This window comes from Zalophus californianus, chromosome 17 (assembly GCF_009762305.2).
Source record: "Zalophus californianus isolate mZalCal1 chromosome 17, mZalCal1.pri.v2, whole genome shotgun sequence".
NCBI classification, from domain to species: Eukaryota; Metazoa; Chordata; class Mammalia; order Carnivora; family Otariidae; genus Zalophus; species Zalophus californianus.
Genome location: NC_045611.1, coordinates 60,133,822 through 60,149,228, shown reverse-complemented (window position 1 = coordinate 60,149,228; position 15,407 = coordinate 60,133,822). Strand labels below are relative to the sequence as shown.

Sequence of the window (15,407 nt, the reverse complement as noted above, 5' to 3'; positions counted from 1 at the left end):
ATCATTAAAGTCTTAAAAACAAAAAATTAACTCAAAATGAATCAACAACATAAATATAAGAGCTAAAACCATAAAATTCTTAGAAGAAAACATAAGGATAAATCTCAGTGACCTTTCATACGACCTCGGATTTGTGACACCAAAAGTTAAGTAACAAAATTTAAAAAAATATATAAACTGGGGGCACCTGGGTGGCTTAGTTGGTTAAGTGTCTGACTCTTGATTTTGGAGTAGGTCATGATCTCAAGAGTTGTGAGATCGAGGCCTGTGTCGGGCTCCACACTGGGTGGAGAGCCTGCTTAAGATTCTCTCTCTCCCTCTCCCTCTGTCCCTCCCCCTCCCTCTCTAAAAGAATTAAAATAAATTTTATAAAAGATAAATTGGACTTCGTCAAAATTTAAAATGTTTGTACATCAAAGGGTATTCATTACAAACACAGTGAAAAACCAACCAATAGAATAGGAGAATATATTGGCAAATCATATATCTGATAAGGCTTACTATCCAAAATACATCAAGAACTTAATAACAAAAAGATAAACAACCCAATTAAAAAATGGACAAAGAATTTGAACAGACATTTCTCTAAACAAGATATTCATATGGCCAATAAGCACATGAAAAGATGCTCAACTCATTAGTCATTAGAGGAATGCAAATCAAAACATGAGATACCATTTCAAACCTACTAGGATTGCTATCATGAAAAAAAAAAAGAAAAAGAATGGTTAGAGTGTGGAAAAACGGGAACCTCATATGCTGCTGGATGGAATGTAAAATGGCACAGCCATTATGGAAAATAGTTTGGCAGTTTCTCAAAAAGTTAAAGATAGAATTACCACATCACCCAGCAGCTTCACTCCTAGATACATACCCAGAGATTTGAAAACAGGGACTCAAGCAGATATTTGTATGCCAGTGTTCATTGCTCATTAATCATAATAGCGAAAAAGGTAGAAGCAACCCAAGAGTCCATGAGCAGATGAATGGACAAAATGTGTTATGTGCATACAATGGGATACCATTCACCTATTAAAAGAATGAAGTACTGGTAAGTGTTAAAACATGGATGAACCTTGGGCGCCTGGGTGGCTCAGTTGGTTAAGTGACTGCCTTCGGCTCAAGTCATGATCCTGGAGTCCCAGGATCGAGTCCCGCATCGGGCTCCCCGCTCAGCGGGGGGTCTGCTTCTCCCTCTGACCCTCCCCCCTCTCATGTGCTCTCGCTTTCTCGCTGTCTCAAATAAACAAATAAAATCTTTAAAAAAAAAAAAAAACATGGATGAAGCTTGAAAACATTATGCTAAGTGAAATAATCCAGACACAAAAGGACAGGGGCAGTTAAAGGAAATCACTAGAATCAGCAAAGTCATCGGTGGGTGGTAGGTTAGAAGTTACCAGGGGCCAGGGCAGGGGGATGGGGAGTTATTGTTTAATGGGTACAGAGCTGGGGCGCCTGGGTGGCTCAGTCGGTTGAGCCGCTGCCTTCGACTCGGGTCAGGATCCTGGAGTCCCGGGATCGAGACCTGCATCGAGTCCCGCATCGAGTCCCGCATCGAGTCCCGCATCGGGCTCCCTGCTCGGCGGGGCGTCTGCTTCTCCCTCTGACCCTCCCCCCTCTCATGTGCTCTCTCTCTCTATCTCATTCTCTCTCTCAAATAAATAAATAAATCTTTTAAAAAAATGGGTACAGAGTTGCTGTTTGGGTGATGGAAAACTTTTGGAAATAGGTAGTGGTGATGGTTTTAGAACATGATGAATGTAATTAACGTCATGGGATTGTACACTTAAAAATGGTTAAAATGGGCGCCTGGGTGGCTCAGTTGGTTAAGCGACTGCCTTCGGCCCAGGTCATGATCCTGGAGTCCCGGGATTGAGTCCCACATCGGGCTCCCGGCTCAGCGGGGAGCCTGCTTCTCCCTCTGACGTTCTCCCCTCTCATGCTGTTTCTCTCTCTCTCTCTCAAATAAATAAATAAATAAAATCTTTAAAAAATGGTTAAAATGACAAATATTGTGTTATATATATTTAACCACAATTTAAAAAAGAGTAGTAGTAATTATGATCTGAAATTACTTTCCCCCTAAAAAAAAAGTTTTAGGTTCCTCTGCTATCTGAAAATTAAATGTCAGTGAAAACCACATTTTTGTGGAACAAGAAAGTCAAAGGAGGAAGTAGGAGATGCAGCAACAGAAGCAAGAGGTTGGAGTGATGTGAGGAAGGAAGTCATTCTTCCTCAACGACCTGGAAAAGGTAATGAACAGATTCTCTCCTACAGCCTCAGAAGAAAACAGTATGGTGACACCTTGATTTTAGCCCAGCTACTTACTTTCACACTTCTGGCCTCTAGAATTGGAAGAGTAAATTTATGTTGTTTTAAGCCATTCGGTTGGTTTATGGTAATTTGTTACGGCAGCAATAGGAAACTAGCACATTCCCTGCGTAGCTCACTATCTTGAAATGCAAGATTTTAGAGGTGGGTGGGCACTTGTCCCCTCTGGGGATTTGAAGCCCTGGTGTTACCAGCTTTCCACCCAGTTTGGCACTCCTGTCACTAGCACTGAGGCCTGAGAGAATCCCATTTGCAGACAGGCTAATGGGAGAAGCTGCCTCTCCTTTGCATGCACCTATCCTGTGGATTCGTCTGCGGGCAGGCACCCCTGTGCTGTGGCCTAGCTGGGCTCCCTTCTCACCCAATTATCAGTCTCTTTGCCCTGCCCTGGAGCCCAAGGAATCATTCCTGGGTGTGCCAGACACACACTTGTGAAGAAGTACCCAACCCAGGGGCGCCTGGGTGGCTCAGTTGTTAAGTGTCTGCCTTCAGCTCAGGTCATGATTCCAGGTCCTGGGATCGAGCCCCACGTCGGGCTCCCTCCTCGGCGGGAAGCCTGCTTCTCCCTCTCCCACTCCCACTGCTTGTATTCTTTCTCTTGCTGTGTCTCTCTCTGTCAAATAAATAAAATCTTAAAAAAAAAACAAAAAGTACCCAACCCATGCCAAGGTCATCATGAAGCATGGAGTGGAGGAGGGGCTGCTATCTGAGCGGAGTTTATCTGTACCACTGGGGTCACAGGCTAAGACCACCAGGCAGCCCTGAAAACTGGAAAGCCTACCTCAGTGACACGCATGCACACGTCTTCAAAGACACCTGGCTACACACCAAGGAAGCACCCTGGATGAAAGCTGTGACATGGGTGACATGGGGAGAGGCTCAGCTTGAGCCTCCACCAGTACTGGAAGCATCACGGTGGAAAGAAATGCTGCAGAAGGGGCGTGGGTGGGCCTCTTCTGATCCCAGCCTGCAGTGCCCACTCATGGAGATGCTCTTTCCCTGCAGACCATGGAAGTAAGTCCTCCTGACAGATATGACCTTTCGGCAGAACCCCTCCTCTGACAGGGAGAAGCCATGGGGCCCTAAGTGTATAGTGACCAGGAACTGACCTGCTATGGCCAAGGAGACCTGCAGTGTGTCTACTGGCAGCTCAGGGAAAGCTGCCCAGCTTCATGGATGTGGTTAGGTCTGCACATGGCACCTGTAATGTTCTAAGGACCACTCCCTTTCTTACCTCAGACTGCTCTGGACTGTGTGACAATAAAGACCAGGTTAATTACATCACCTTAAAGCTAGGGGTATGGCTGGGGAGGCAGGGAATAGAAATGAGTCATTGCCAGCACGCAGTGGTTCTCAGTGATAATAGCAACATCTGCTTCTGAGGACACAGTGGGAGGGCAAGGGGTGACACTCTGTGGCAGTGACCTTGCCTGCTGGGTTCCGGTCTCTCTGTCTCTTCCCTAGGATCTACACCCTGTCACTCTCACTGTAGGTCTTATGGTGGTGAGCCTGCCTACAGGGGTCTGTTTTTTTCTGGACAGGCATAGAAAGATGGCTTCATCTTAATTCTCTCAATCTGTACTGCCTCCCTGCACCACTGTTTATAAAATATTTTATTTAGTTAGTTATGAGAGAGAGTGCGCTTGTGCAAGCAGGGAGAAGGGTGGAAGGACACAGGGGAGCGAGTGCGACAGGGAGAGAGAATCTTGAGCAGACTCCATGCTGAGCACGGAGCCCGATGTGGGGCTCGATCGCATGACCCCAAGATCATGACCTGAGCTGAAACCAAGAGGCAGATGCTTAACTGGCTGAATCACCCAGGTGCCCCCTCCCTGTTCCCCTTTTAAGGACCTTTGCTATTACATTGTCCACCCACCCGCCACCTCAAATAATCCGGAATAATCTCCACATCTCAAGGTCAGCTGATTACCAACTTAATTCCACCTACCATTTAAGTTCCACCTTGCCATGTAATATAACTTATTTACATGTTCTGGAGATTAACACCTGGACATCTTTGGGGTCATCATATTCTGCCTACCACAGTACAAGAATATACTTTTTAAAAAATTTGAACATTGCCTACATGGCTACTTGCTAGGTCAAGGATAAGTGCATTTTATATTTTGATAGATGTCAACAATGATTCTCTAGAGAGGTGTTTCCAATTTATCCTTCCCTGGCAGTGCTGTGAGAGCCTTGGGATGATGATGATGACAACAGCAGCTCTCTTATTTATTCAGTAGCGTTAACCTTAAAAATAAAACAGTTACTTTACCAGCAAAAATGGGTTTATTTGGGAATAGGAGGGAATTACAATTCTGGACATGCAAGCTAGAGCAAAACTGCAGGCAAGTCTAACAAAGGAGAAGAATGTTATTTTATGCCGAGGAAGGGCTGTTCTGAAGGAAGGTCCGTTGCAGAAGGGCTCAGGGTGATTAGTTTCTCCCTGGCTGAATTGCAGGGCCCATTCATTTCCTGTAGGAGATGCAATGCACATCTTTTCCTGCTGGGGCCTGTAATCGGGGATTTCTTTCCTGAAGATTCTTCTGTTGGTAATTCTTGACTTCCAGTCGCACCAAGTGAGAGCTCCCCCTTTCACTCCATCTTAGTGAGGTTCCCCTTTACTAGGTTTCACAGCACTGCGTACCTGGCCCTGTGCTGAACACTTCCCACGTCACTTCTCATGAGTAAAGTTGTAGTATTTGTCAAATTTCATTACTGGATTTTGAGTCAGAGCTATTGTGGGAGAGCATCAGGACCCCCAAGAGCGACAAGGCACAGAACGTTTAGGCTCATCCCAGTCTCTGAGGGGGGACAATGCACAAGTGAGGCTGTTCCCCAGGGCCCCCTCAGAGCCGTCCGCCCACTCCAGAATGCGGGTCACCCGCATCTCCGAGGGAGGAAGTCTGCAGTAGCCCCTGGGAGGAAGCTAAAGCACACCGCGGCCATTCTGAACCTCGGGCTCCACTTCCCAGTGCCCCTTGCGCGGCCGCCTGGGCGTTGCCGGGGGAACTTGCGGGGGCCCCAGGCCCGGCCTATGCGGGGCAGAAACTACAGCGACCAGAAGGCTACGGGGAACGGCGGCGACCGACGAGCCAATCACAGCACAGAAGAGCCACTTCCTGCGGCCCCCCCCCCGGACTTCCGGCGTCTGCCTTGTGGACGTTCATTTCGCTCTTGACAGGTCGTGGAACGGCGCCCTTGGGGACCGGAGCTCCGGGTCGGGGCCGCTTTCCGGGCGCCTCCCTGGGACCCAGCCGGGGGGACACTAAGGAGGATGAGACCACCTGCCGCGCCTCGTCCCAGCCCACCTCCTGTAAGGGGGCTGCCTTCCTCCGCACTCGCCCTCCGTCCCCTCTGACTGACGCCCCCATTGCGACGGGCGGCGGGCGGGCACCTGGCCCAGTGGAGCTGTGCGGATCGGCTGAGCACTCAGGGCCTGCCCGGGTCCGATGGCGGCGGCGGCGGCGGCGGGGCTGGCGGACCCGGCGCGGGTGAGTGGAGGGCGCCCGCCGCCCTCGCTCACCGCGTCCCCATGCGCACGGCCCGGGGTCCACGACAGAGGGCAGTGGGGAGTCCCTGGACGCTCCTCCTCCACCTTCACTTCTCTTCCTTTGCTGCTGGGACCCTAGGATCACCCCAAGCCCGAGGTCCTGAGTCCTAGCCAGAGGTTATGTGGGAAGTTTCACAATTCTGGAATCCAGCGGGGCAAGACCTGGAGAGCGGTTTCAGGCATAGGGCCCGGGATGCGCAAGCGCTTAGAGAGGAGGCTGAGCTGGGGGTGTTCGGGGAACTACAGGTCTCCGTTATGCCTGGTGGGCAGGCATCAGGCCTGGAGCGGCATCCTGGGGAGCTTGGCCTGAGGGTGGCGGGAGCCACGGACGGTTTGGAGGAGAGAACGGTGATCTGACTCAGGTGTTCACAGGCTCCCTTGGGCTGCAGAGTGGAAAAGAGAGGCAGGGTGGGGTAGGGGTGAGGTTGAGGGGGCAGAAAGGGAGGCCCGTAAGGACGCTCTTTTACTAGATCAAGTGGGTGATGGTGTCTTGGCCTGAGTGGTGACTGGAGTTGGGAGAAGTGGTTGGATTCTGGATCTTTCTTTTAAGCCAGCCAGATTTTATGATGTGCAGCGAAGGGGAAGAGGCTGGGATAGCTCCATGGATTTTGGCCTCAGTTACTAGAAGGTGGAATTGAAGTGCACCGACTGAGATGGGGAGGTTGCTGGGTCGAACAGGTTTCAGGGAAGATCAGGAGGCAGACTTTGACCCTGTTGAGGCTGAGAAGTCCTAGAGACTTCGAGTTGGAGGTACTGAACGGGCAGCTGGACATGCAGGTCTAAGTCCTGCCGAGGAATTCCACTTGGGAGACATCCAGCCAGCAGTGGTCAGCATGTGAGCTGAGGTGGAGCTCTGGCTCGGACTGGAGAGGGGACATCTTCAGCTTATGGTGAAGGATGCCCTGCAGGGGCAGCTGAGGACTGGGTGGCTGGCCCGGGTCCTGGGCAGGGTTGGTGGGTGTCCCAAGGTCAGCTGAAGGGAGGAGGAGCCTCGAGAGAAGGTGTGTTGAGAGGAGGGTCCAGGGAGTGACCAAGGTCCCTGGGACAGAGGCTGAGGCATACTGGAGATGCAAGTGGCATGACAGTGGAATTGAGGCTCATGTTGAGTCACCTCTCTGTGGGCTCACCAGCATTTCTTGGCCACCCTCTGTGGGGCCTGAGGGTTTCAGTCAGGATGGCAGATCGGCCCCGTGGCAGTCAGCTGCGAGGGTCCCAGGCCTGGGGTGGGAGGTGGTGGGGCTGGGCTTCGTGCATCAGGAGGAAAGAGGAATCCTGAGGCTGTGATGAGGGGACAGCATGAGTAAAGGCAGAGAGACTTGGAGGTCCCAGAAGTCTTCGTGGCCCAGCCTGGATGGTTACGGGTTGAAGGCAGGACTAGGGTCAGTCAGAGAAACTGAGGGAAGGCTGGGTGCCACCTCTGGAAGTTGGGACTTTTGGAAGTCCGGGCCAGGATGGGTCCTGGTTGACCTCACCCAGTTAGCCACATTTTGGACACCCATTTGCAGAGTGATACGTAGGGCTGCTGGGAGGAAGAATGGCCCATGGGATGGTGGTGGGGTCTGGAGATGTGTGGTACAAAGATGGACGTGCACGTGCAGAGGGAGTATGAACTGATGGACTAGAGTCCTGGTCCTGGGGGCCTACGCGAGATGAGCCCCCATGTGGTTGTTCTGGGAGGCAGGATCTGGGCAGCCAAGGGAGTTGCCTGGTAGGAGGCAGTGAGACCCCACAACCAGGCCCAGCGCTTGTGGCAACTATCTGCCCACCTCCCTGCTGTGTGAAGGAGGCCACAGTGATCAGTGGGACACAAGGAGACAGTGGCACCCATGGCGTGGGAGCTTAGGGAGAAGGGTGACCTAGGAGTGTGTTGGCAGGGGTGATTTGGGGCTTAGAGACTACCCACCAGAAGGGTGGCAGCATGTAGGTCACAGGCCTAGGTCTGGATGGGTTCATCTTTGTATTTTTTTGTTAGGTTTTTTTCGCTGCCCTGTGGTCTGACTTAGCTGTCCTCATCATGACAGGACTGGGGGACCTTTGAGGACGTGGCCGTGTACTTCTCCCGTGAGGAGTGGGAGCTCCTTGATGAGACTCAGAGGCACCTGTACCACGATGTGATGCTTGAGAACTTGGCGCTTGTGGCCTCACTGGGTAAGGCCCTCCCACCCCCCAGCTTCCTCTTCTAGGCTCTGTCCTTCCTTTTCTCCCAGGAACAGCTCTTTCTTCCTACAGCTGAGCAAGGGTGTTGCTTCCTCCTCTGGGCTATGTGCCGTGTGTGCAGAGCTGGGGTACAGGCACAGCCTGCTCCTTTCCCTGAGGAGCCCCAATATCTGCTTCCCTTTCTGGGGAAGGGCTCAGGACTGAGGGTCTCAGTCTGGCTGCCTGAGTTTGGCTAGAGCAGTGGCACCTCTGTGCCCAGGTTCTTCTCCCCTTTTTATATCAGACATTTCCAGGAGCCTGGCTATGTCATGGACTATAGACACTGATGTGGTTATTCCTCGTGATGACCACTGGGCTCTTCCTGTGAGATGCTCCTCGGAGGCTTATTTTGTAACATTGAGTTTTCTTCCCAGTTGCAAAGATGACGTGAGCTCCCTCTGGTCTGCCACAGGGTAGGTTGCCCTTGGCTGGCCCAGCCACTCACCCACCCTGTCTTTTTCCCAGGACTTAAAACTTTCAGGTCCTGTGTGGTTGCTCACCCGGAAAAGGACAAAGAAGCCTAACAGGGTAGACATAACTCCATATACTGCAAGAGAGGCTGGGAGGGGGTCTGGCTCTAATAAGTGGGAGCTGGAGCAGAGGTGACATGGGGGCTGGGTTCACACTGTCCTGGGCACCTGCCCTATATCCAATAGTGTTTGTTGCTGGGGCCAGTAGCCGGACCTTATTCCATTTTCCTTCCTCATTCTAGACACCACATTCTTGCCATTTCTACTTTGTCCCTGGACACTGCTCTGATCTCTGTGTCTTCCTCAGTCCCCTCCACTCCTCCCTTTACAGGGATGTCCCACATTAGCCCACAGTCAATGTATTATGAGATGTGCACATAGCCTCATATAGGCTTTAAGCACCAGATGCCTGGTTGCAGCTGCATTTTCCTGGGCTCGTGCACACCACTCTGTGTCCCCTGTTCCTATCAGAGATCTGGGGCCTGCCTGTACTGGGTCCTGCTGAAAGCTGAGGAATTGCAGTTCCTGCCTCTCCTCCCAGCCGGAACCCTACACCTGTGTTCTCACGTGCTGAATCTTCATTTTCGGTGGTTTTCCTGGGCCCAGTACTGCACCACAAGCTCTACCTCACCCTGACTTGAACCCTCAGACTCACTGCTAAATTTGTCAAATCCACATCTGTGAAGGGGCTGCCCTCTCCCAACAAAGCTTATATACACTTCACCAGTATTTCTCTTTCAGGTTGTTGGTGTGGAGTAGAGGAAGCCCCTCTTGAACAGAGTGTTTCTGTAGAAGGAGCGCTCCATTTCAGGACCCCTAAAGCATGTCCTTCCACCCAGAAGGCTAACACCTGTGACATGTGTGGCCTGGTCTTGAAAGACATATTACACCTGGCTATGCATCAGGGAATATACCCTAGGCAGAAACCATACAAGTGTGCGACATGTGGGAGAGGCTTCTGGCTCAGTACAAACTCTCACCAGCGCCAGGAGCACCGTGGAGAAAAACGCTTCACAAGTAGCGAACGTGCTAAGGATGTCCTGGACAGCCACGACCTCCTGCAGTATCCACCCACCCATAGCATGCGGAAGCCACACAGGAGCACCACGCACAAGGAGGCCTTCCAACCCAACTCTAGCTTCCAGCAGCAGCAGAGAGTCCACGCCACGCAGAACCCCTTCAAGTGCAGCAACTGTGGGAAAGGCTTTCTAAAGGCCTTCATGCTCCTAGACCACCTGCTCACTCACTCCAAAGAGAGACCCTGCAGATGCCCAACAGGGGGAAATGCCCCTAAAGAGAACTCCACCGTTCTTCATCCCCCAAAAAATCACACTGGAGAAACATCCCATGTGTGTACAGAATGTGGGAAGGCCTTCAGCCACCCTTTTAAGCTGAGGACACATCAGAAAGTTCATACTGGAAAACTGCATCACAGTTGCAGTGAATGCGGGAAAGCCTTCACCCGAAAACACTCCCTTGTTCAGCACCAGCGAGTTCATACTGGAGAACGGCCTTATGAGTGTGGCCAGTGTGGGAAGGCCTTCACTCGCAGCTTCCATGTTGTTCGGCATCAGAAAGTTCACAACACAGAAAGGCCTTATGAGTGCAGACAGTGCCGGAGAGTCTTTAGCTGTATCGCCAGTTTTGTTGAGCACCAGAAAATACACACTGGGGAAAGGCCTTATGCGTGCAATGAATGTGGGAAAGCCTTCATTAACAGCTCTCATCTTGTTCGGCATCAGAAAGTTCACAACACAGAGAGGCCTTTTGAGTGCAGCGAATGTGGAAAAGGCTTCCGGCAAACCTCCAAACTTATTCTGCATCAAAGGAGTCATACAGGAGAAAGGCCTTATAAATGCAACCAGTGTGGGAAAGCCTTCAGTTGCCCTTCCAACCTTGTCCCACACCAGCGAATTCATACTGGAGAAAAGCCTTATGAGTGCTCGGAATGTGGAAAAGCCTTTAGTCAAAGCTCTGCCCTCATTCAGCACCAGAAGGTTCACACCAGAGAAAGGCCTTATGAGTGCAGTGAGTGTGGAAAAGCCTTCAGCTATAGCTCGAACCTTGTTAAACACCAGAAAGTTCACACTGGAGAAAGGCCTTATGGGTGCAGCCAGTGTGGGAAAGCTTTCAGTGAGAGTTCCATCCTCAGTCAGCACCAGAGAGTTCACACTGGAGAAAAGCCTTATGAGTGTAACAAGTGTGGGAAAACTTTCCGCTACAGCTCAAACCTCTCTAAGCACCAGAAAGTTCATATTGGAGAAGAGCCACCTGAGTGCAGTGGACATAGGAATGCCTTCAGCCAGAGTTCCAGCCTCAGTCGGCACCAATGAAGGTCATACCAAAGAGAGGCCTTAATATTGTGGCAAATGTGGAAAACCACTAACTAACAGGGGCATTTTCTTGTTCACCTTAATAGAGTTCACTCCTGAGGAAACTTCTGTGAAAGGAAACTTTGTGAAGAAGCCATAAGCCAAAAATTGAAAAATATCCTAACACCCCTACCAGGAGATTGCCAGATACATGGGAAGCTTTCAGAAGCTACATCACATTTTCTAATCTGTCCAGGTGCTTTGCCAGATTATGTCATTGCCAGATGCCATCTCACTTCTACCGGCTGGCAGGTCCCCCCACAGCCTGCCATCTCATCATACTCAGGGAAGGCTGATTTTGTGCTCTCTCATTCCCTGGAGGGAGACATGAGTGATGGGAACTCTTTGGGGTGGCCTCATTTTCATTTCTGCCCTGTCCCCAGTGGTTCAGGCATAGCCCTGACCTCTTTCTCTCCAGGGGGATCTGACTGGAGTCTGAGGACTTGCAGAAGTAGTTCCCTCTTTTGTGGGTATTGGTTTTTTTTGTTTTTGTTCTTTTAAGGTTTTATTTATTTATTCGACAGAGCAAGCACAAGTAGGGGGAGCGGCAGGCTCCCCACTAAGCGGGAGTGCAATGCAGGGCTCAATTCCATGACCCTGGGATCATGACCTGAGCTGAAGGCAGATGTCTCCAAATCACCCAACCCTGGAACTGCCTGTCCCCAGAGTGTGTGATAATAAAGGCCTTCCTGTTGAAGCCATTTTTAGTCTCCATCCACTGTGTGCAGGGGGAGATGGAGGACAGAACTGGGTTCTGACAGGATAAAGAGGGAGAAAGGCCTTAGTGGGAGACCTCAACTTCAACAGCAAGATGGCACACAACAGTGTGCAGTCTAGGCCCAAGGCCTTCTGGGACAGGCTGAAAGTCTCTGGGTTAAATCTTGTGTCCTGGATGCCAGAACAATCTGATAGGCCCAGAGCTTTGGACATTGGGTGTTGCAATCTAGTCCTTCCTGGGCAGCAGGGGTTGGGTTCTTTGTTCCTGGGAATGTCCCACATTCTCCAGTAGAGTTGAAGGGCCACTGTCTCCTGGGACCTGTCCATGAGTAAGGCCCCTGATGTCCAGGTTATCACTGGATGTAAGATCTTCAGGGGCCAGGTAGAACCATAAGTGGGTACAGAAACACTGGTTTTGAGGTGAGGGAGTCAGTGAGACTGGCAAACAGAGGAGATGCTATGCTTTAGTCACATCATACCCACTCACAAGAATTGTGTTCAACTCCACGTTCAGTAACAATCACATCAATGGCTTTCAGTCAGCCATGGTAGAATTTATACCACAAAAAAAATGAACAAACAATAGTTCTTTGAAAACAAACAAAAAACTGGGAAAAAAACACCTGATATGGAGTGTTTGCCAAGTTTGTTGACCCTGACTTTGGCCATAGGAGAGACTCAGCTCTGCAGATCTTAGGAAGTCCCGCATACTCTCATCTTGTCCTCTAGCACAAGTCCACTGACCCTTTACGATGGGCATAGCCAGCAGTATGCTGCTCACTGCTGGAGCAAATAACCTAACCTAATGGTGGTGTGGATTCCTGTAGTCTCCCTGCGCTGATCACTTCAAGGCCATCAATGCACAGGCAGGAACCCTGGGACTACAGTCCAGGACTTTTGTAGCTCAGCTAGTATTCTAGGTCAGTGTGGTATCCATGGTCTTCATCATCTGCTGTTTTTTAATGCTACTAAGACAAGGCTGTCCCTGGGTACAGGGATCAGAGAGGATGGAATCAACATTTGATTGCCCCCATTTTCTGGTTTTCCAAGAGTGAGAGATCCATATGCTTATGTGAAGCCTTTTGATTTTTGTAAATGTTGAAAACTTCTATACAAAATTCATAGGTATATAAGCAACCTATATATATGGGCTACACATGTGTTCCTGGTCCAACACTTGGAACGGTCAGAAAATAAGCAAATCAGGCTGTCAGGAGCCCAGGGTTCCCCAGCTATGAAGGCTTTTGGCACAGTGTTTACCCCACAGCATGTAGCAGGGGAGGTGGCACTGTTGTTGCTACCCCACTCAGGACCCCCCAGTTCCCTGAAGCTGACCATGTGAGGGATGGCAGGATCCCAGGCAGGCTTGTGGTCAGCCAAGCATGTGGCAGGTCTGCCTAAGTGCTCCCCGCATCCCAAGGTATCATGGCACCCCTTGGACCTTCTGGGTATAATAATTGCCTTCCATTAACGTGGGGGGCTTGGAGTTAGAACCTAAGTCCATTTGAACCTTGGGGTTTCAGGCTTCCAAGAAAAGGGATCATGGATCATCAAGAGCTCAACTCCTTGTACCCATGTGGCCAGCTACGGTCAGAGAGACCTCAAAACACTGCTCCCAATGCATGAATGAAGTCTTCTGTCTTCTACTCTCCTCACCAGGGATCTGCACACACCAACCAATTTACTGGAACCTCAGTATTTCCCTGGTGGTACCAGAACATAGCAAACAAAGGTCTGTTGGTTCTGAGTGTCTGATCTCTCCACAGTACCAACTTATGTGAAGCTCAAGTCCTCCCAGCTTGATGAAGTATCCAGGGGTCCTTGGCCTGCTCAGGCTTCTCCTTCCTGAGTGTAACAACTGCCTTGCACCAACATGGAAGGGCTGCTTGGGATTAGAGTTCAAGTCCAGCTGAGCCATGTGGAGCTCAGACCTACAATCAAAGTAGGGCAGACACTCATCATGAGAACTCAATCCCTTTTATCCTGAATGGTCACCTGTGTGTAGAGCTTATAAAATGAATTCTTTTGGCAAAGAGTCCTTGATTTGGTGAAATGGCCCTGACCTGAACCTGACTTCTGCTCTCCCCATCAGGGCTCTGTGCAAGGCAGCTGGCTTGCTGTGTGTGTGTACGTGTGTAGTTGGGCGTGTGCGTGTGCATGTGCTGGAGCATCTAAAACAAAGCCCTCGTGGCTCAGCGTCTATAAACTGGGGCTACTCATGTTCATCTTGACATGAGATTGTCAAGGAAGATTGTCCTGTGAACCAGCCACGGAAGAAGGCAGTGTAGAGTGATGGTCAGAAGCAGCCCTTCTGATCATCTGAGCCCCAGATCTACTTAGTCCCTGAAGCCAGATGCCAAGTGGACTTTTGGGTTCCATGTACCAAACAAAATAGGCCAAGGCAATTCAATAGGGAAAAAGATAATCTTTTCAACCAATAGTGCTGGAACAACTGGATAGCCACATGTAACAAACCTCTAAGTTACCTCAAGTCATATGCAAAAGCTAACTCAAAATTCATCATAGACATAAATATAAAACTTAATAAAACTTCCAGAAGAAAGCACAGTGACCCTGGATTTGGTGGATTTCTTAAATATAACAAAAAGCATAATAAGAAAAAGATAAATCAATTGAACTTGATCAAAATTTTTAATTTTTGCTTTTCAATAGTCACATCAACAAAATGAAAATGCAAGCCACAGACTGGGAAAACTGTCTGCAAAAAAATTCTGACAGAGGACCTGAATCTAGAATAGATGAAAAATTCACAAACCTAATAAGACAACCTAATTTTTAAAAATGGGCAAAAGTGACTTGAACACTCACTTCACTAAAGAAGATATATGAATGGCAAATAAGCACATGCCTTCTACGTAAAAGGTGTTATTATTTTTTTAAAGATGTTATTTTTAAGTAATCTCCACACCCAACCTGGGGCTAGAACTCAAAACCTTGAGATCAAGAGTCACATACTCTGGGGCACCTGGGTGGCTCAGTCGTTAAGCGTCTGCCTTCGGCTCAGGTCATGATACCAGGGTCCTGGGATCGAGTCCCGCGTCGGGCTCCCTGCTCTGCGGGAAGCCTGCTTCTCCCTCCCCCACTCCCCCTGCTTGTGTTCCTGCTCTCGCTGTCTCTCTCTGTCAAATAAATAAAATCTTAAAAAAAAAAAAAAGAGTCACATACTCTACAGATAGAGCCAGCCAGGTGCCCCTAAAATGTGTGCTTTTATTTAGGTTCACAACACTCCCACAGGTGTTCTATCGATAATGAGGTGGTTAAGAGTGCAGACCATGGAGCTACACACACTGTACACTGATGTACCAGCTGCTCTTGGACAAGTTACAAAGTCTCTGTGATTCCATTTTCCCTATATTTAATTGATGGTTCGTATGGCTGTGGCAGATATGAAGGTTTGCAGGTCCTGAGAAACTCTGTACAACATCACCCCACACGGACACAGTCATCAAAGCAGAGTCATGGCTGCCCCATAGACAAAGCACAGGCACTCCAGGCTGCCAGTCTCCAATCCCTATTTCCTCATACCCAGTGATTATCACTTAATATACCCACCTAGTTCTTTTTTTTTTAAGATTTTTTAATTTATTCATTCCAGATACAGAGAGAGAGATAGAGAGAGAACATGAGCAGGGGGAGAAGCAGAGGGAGGGGGAGAAGCAGGCTCCCTGCTGAGCAGGGAGCCCAATGCGGGGCTCAATCTCAGGATCCTGGGATCATGACCTGAGCCGAAGGCAGACGCTTAAC

General features: G+C 49.7%; 2 protein-coding genes across 2 annotated transcripts in view; one reads left to right on the top strand and one right to left on the bottom strand.

Moving 5' to 3' along the window:
* The window catches only part of LOC113936457 (zinc finger protein 28), an 80,435-nt gene that overhangs the window by 56,270 nt on the left and 8,758 nt on the right, over positions 1-15,407 (bottom strand). The gene's annotated exons all lie outside the window — the stretch shown is intronic.
* Positions 4,587-14,534, top strand: LOC113936455 (zinc finger protein 132-like). Its single transcript, XM_027619699.2, has 3 exons — positions 4,587-5,828; positions 7,909-8,035; positions 9,295-14,534. Exons 1-3 carry the CDS (start codon positions 5,787-5,789, stop codon positions 10,884-10,886), a joined length of 1,761 nt encoding a protein of 586 aa, XP_027475500.2. The 5' UTR covers positions 4,587-5,786; the 3' UTR covers positions 10,887-14,534.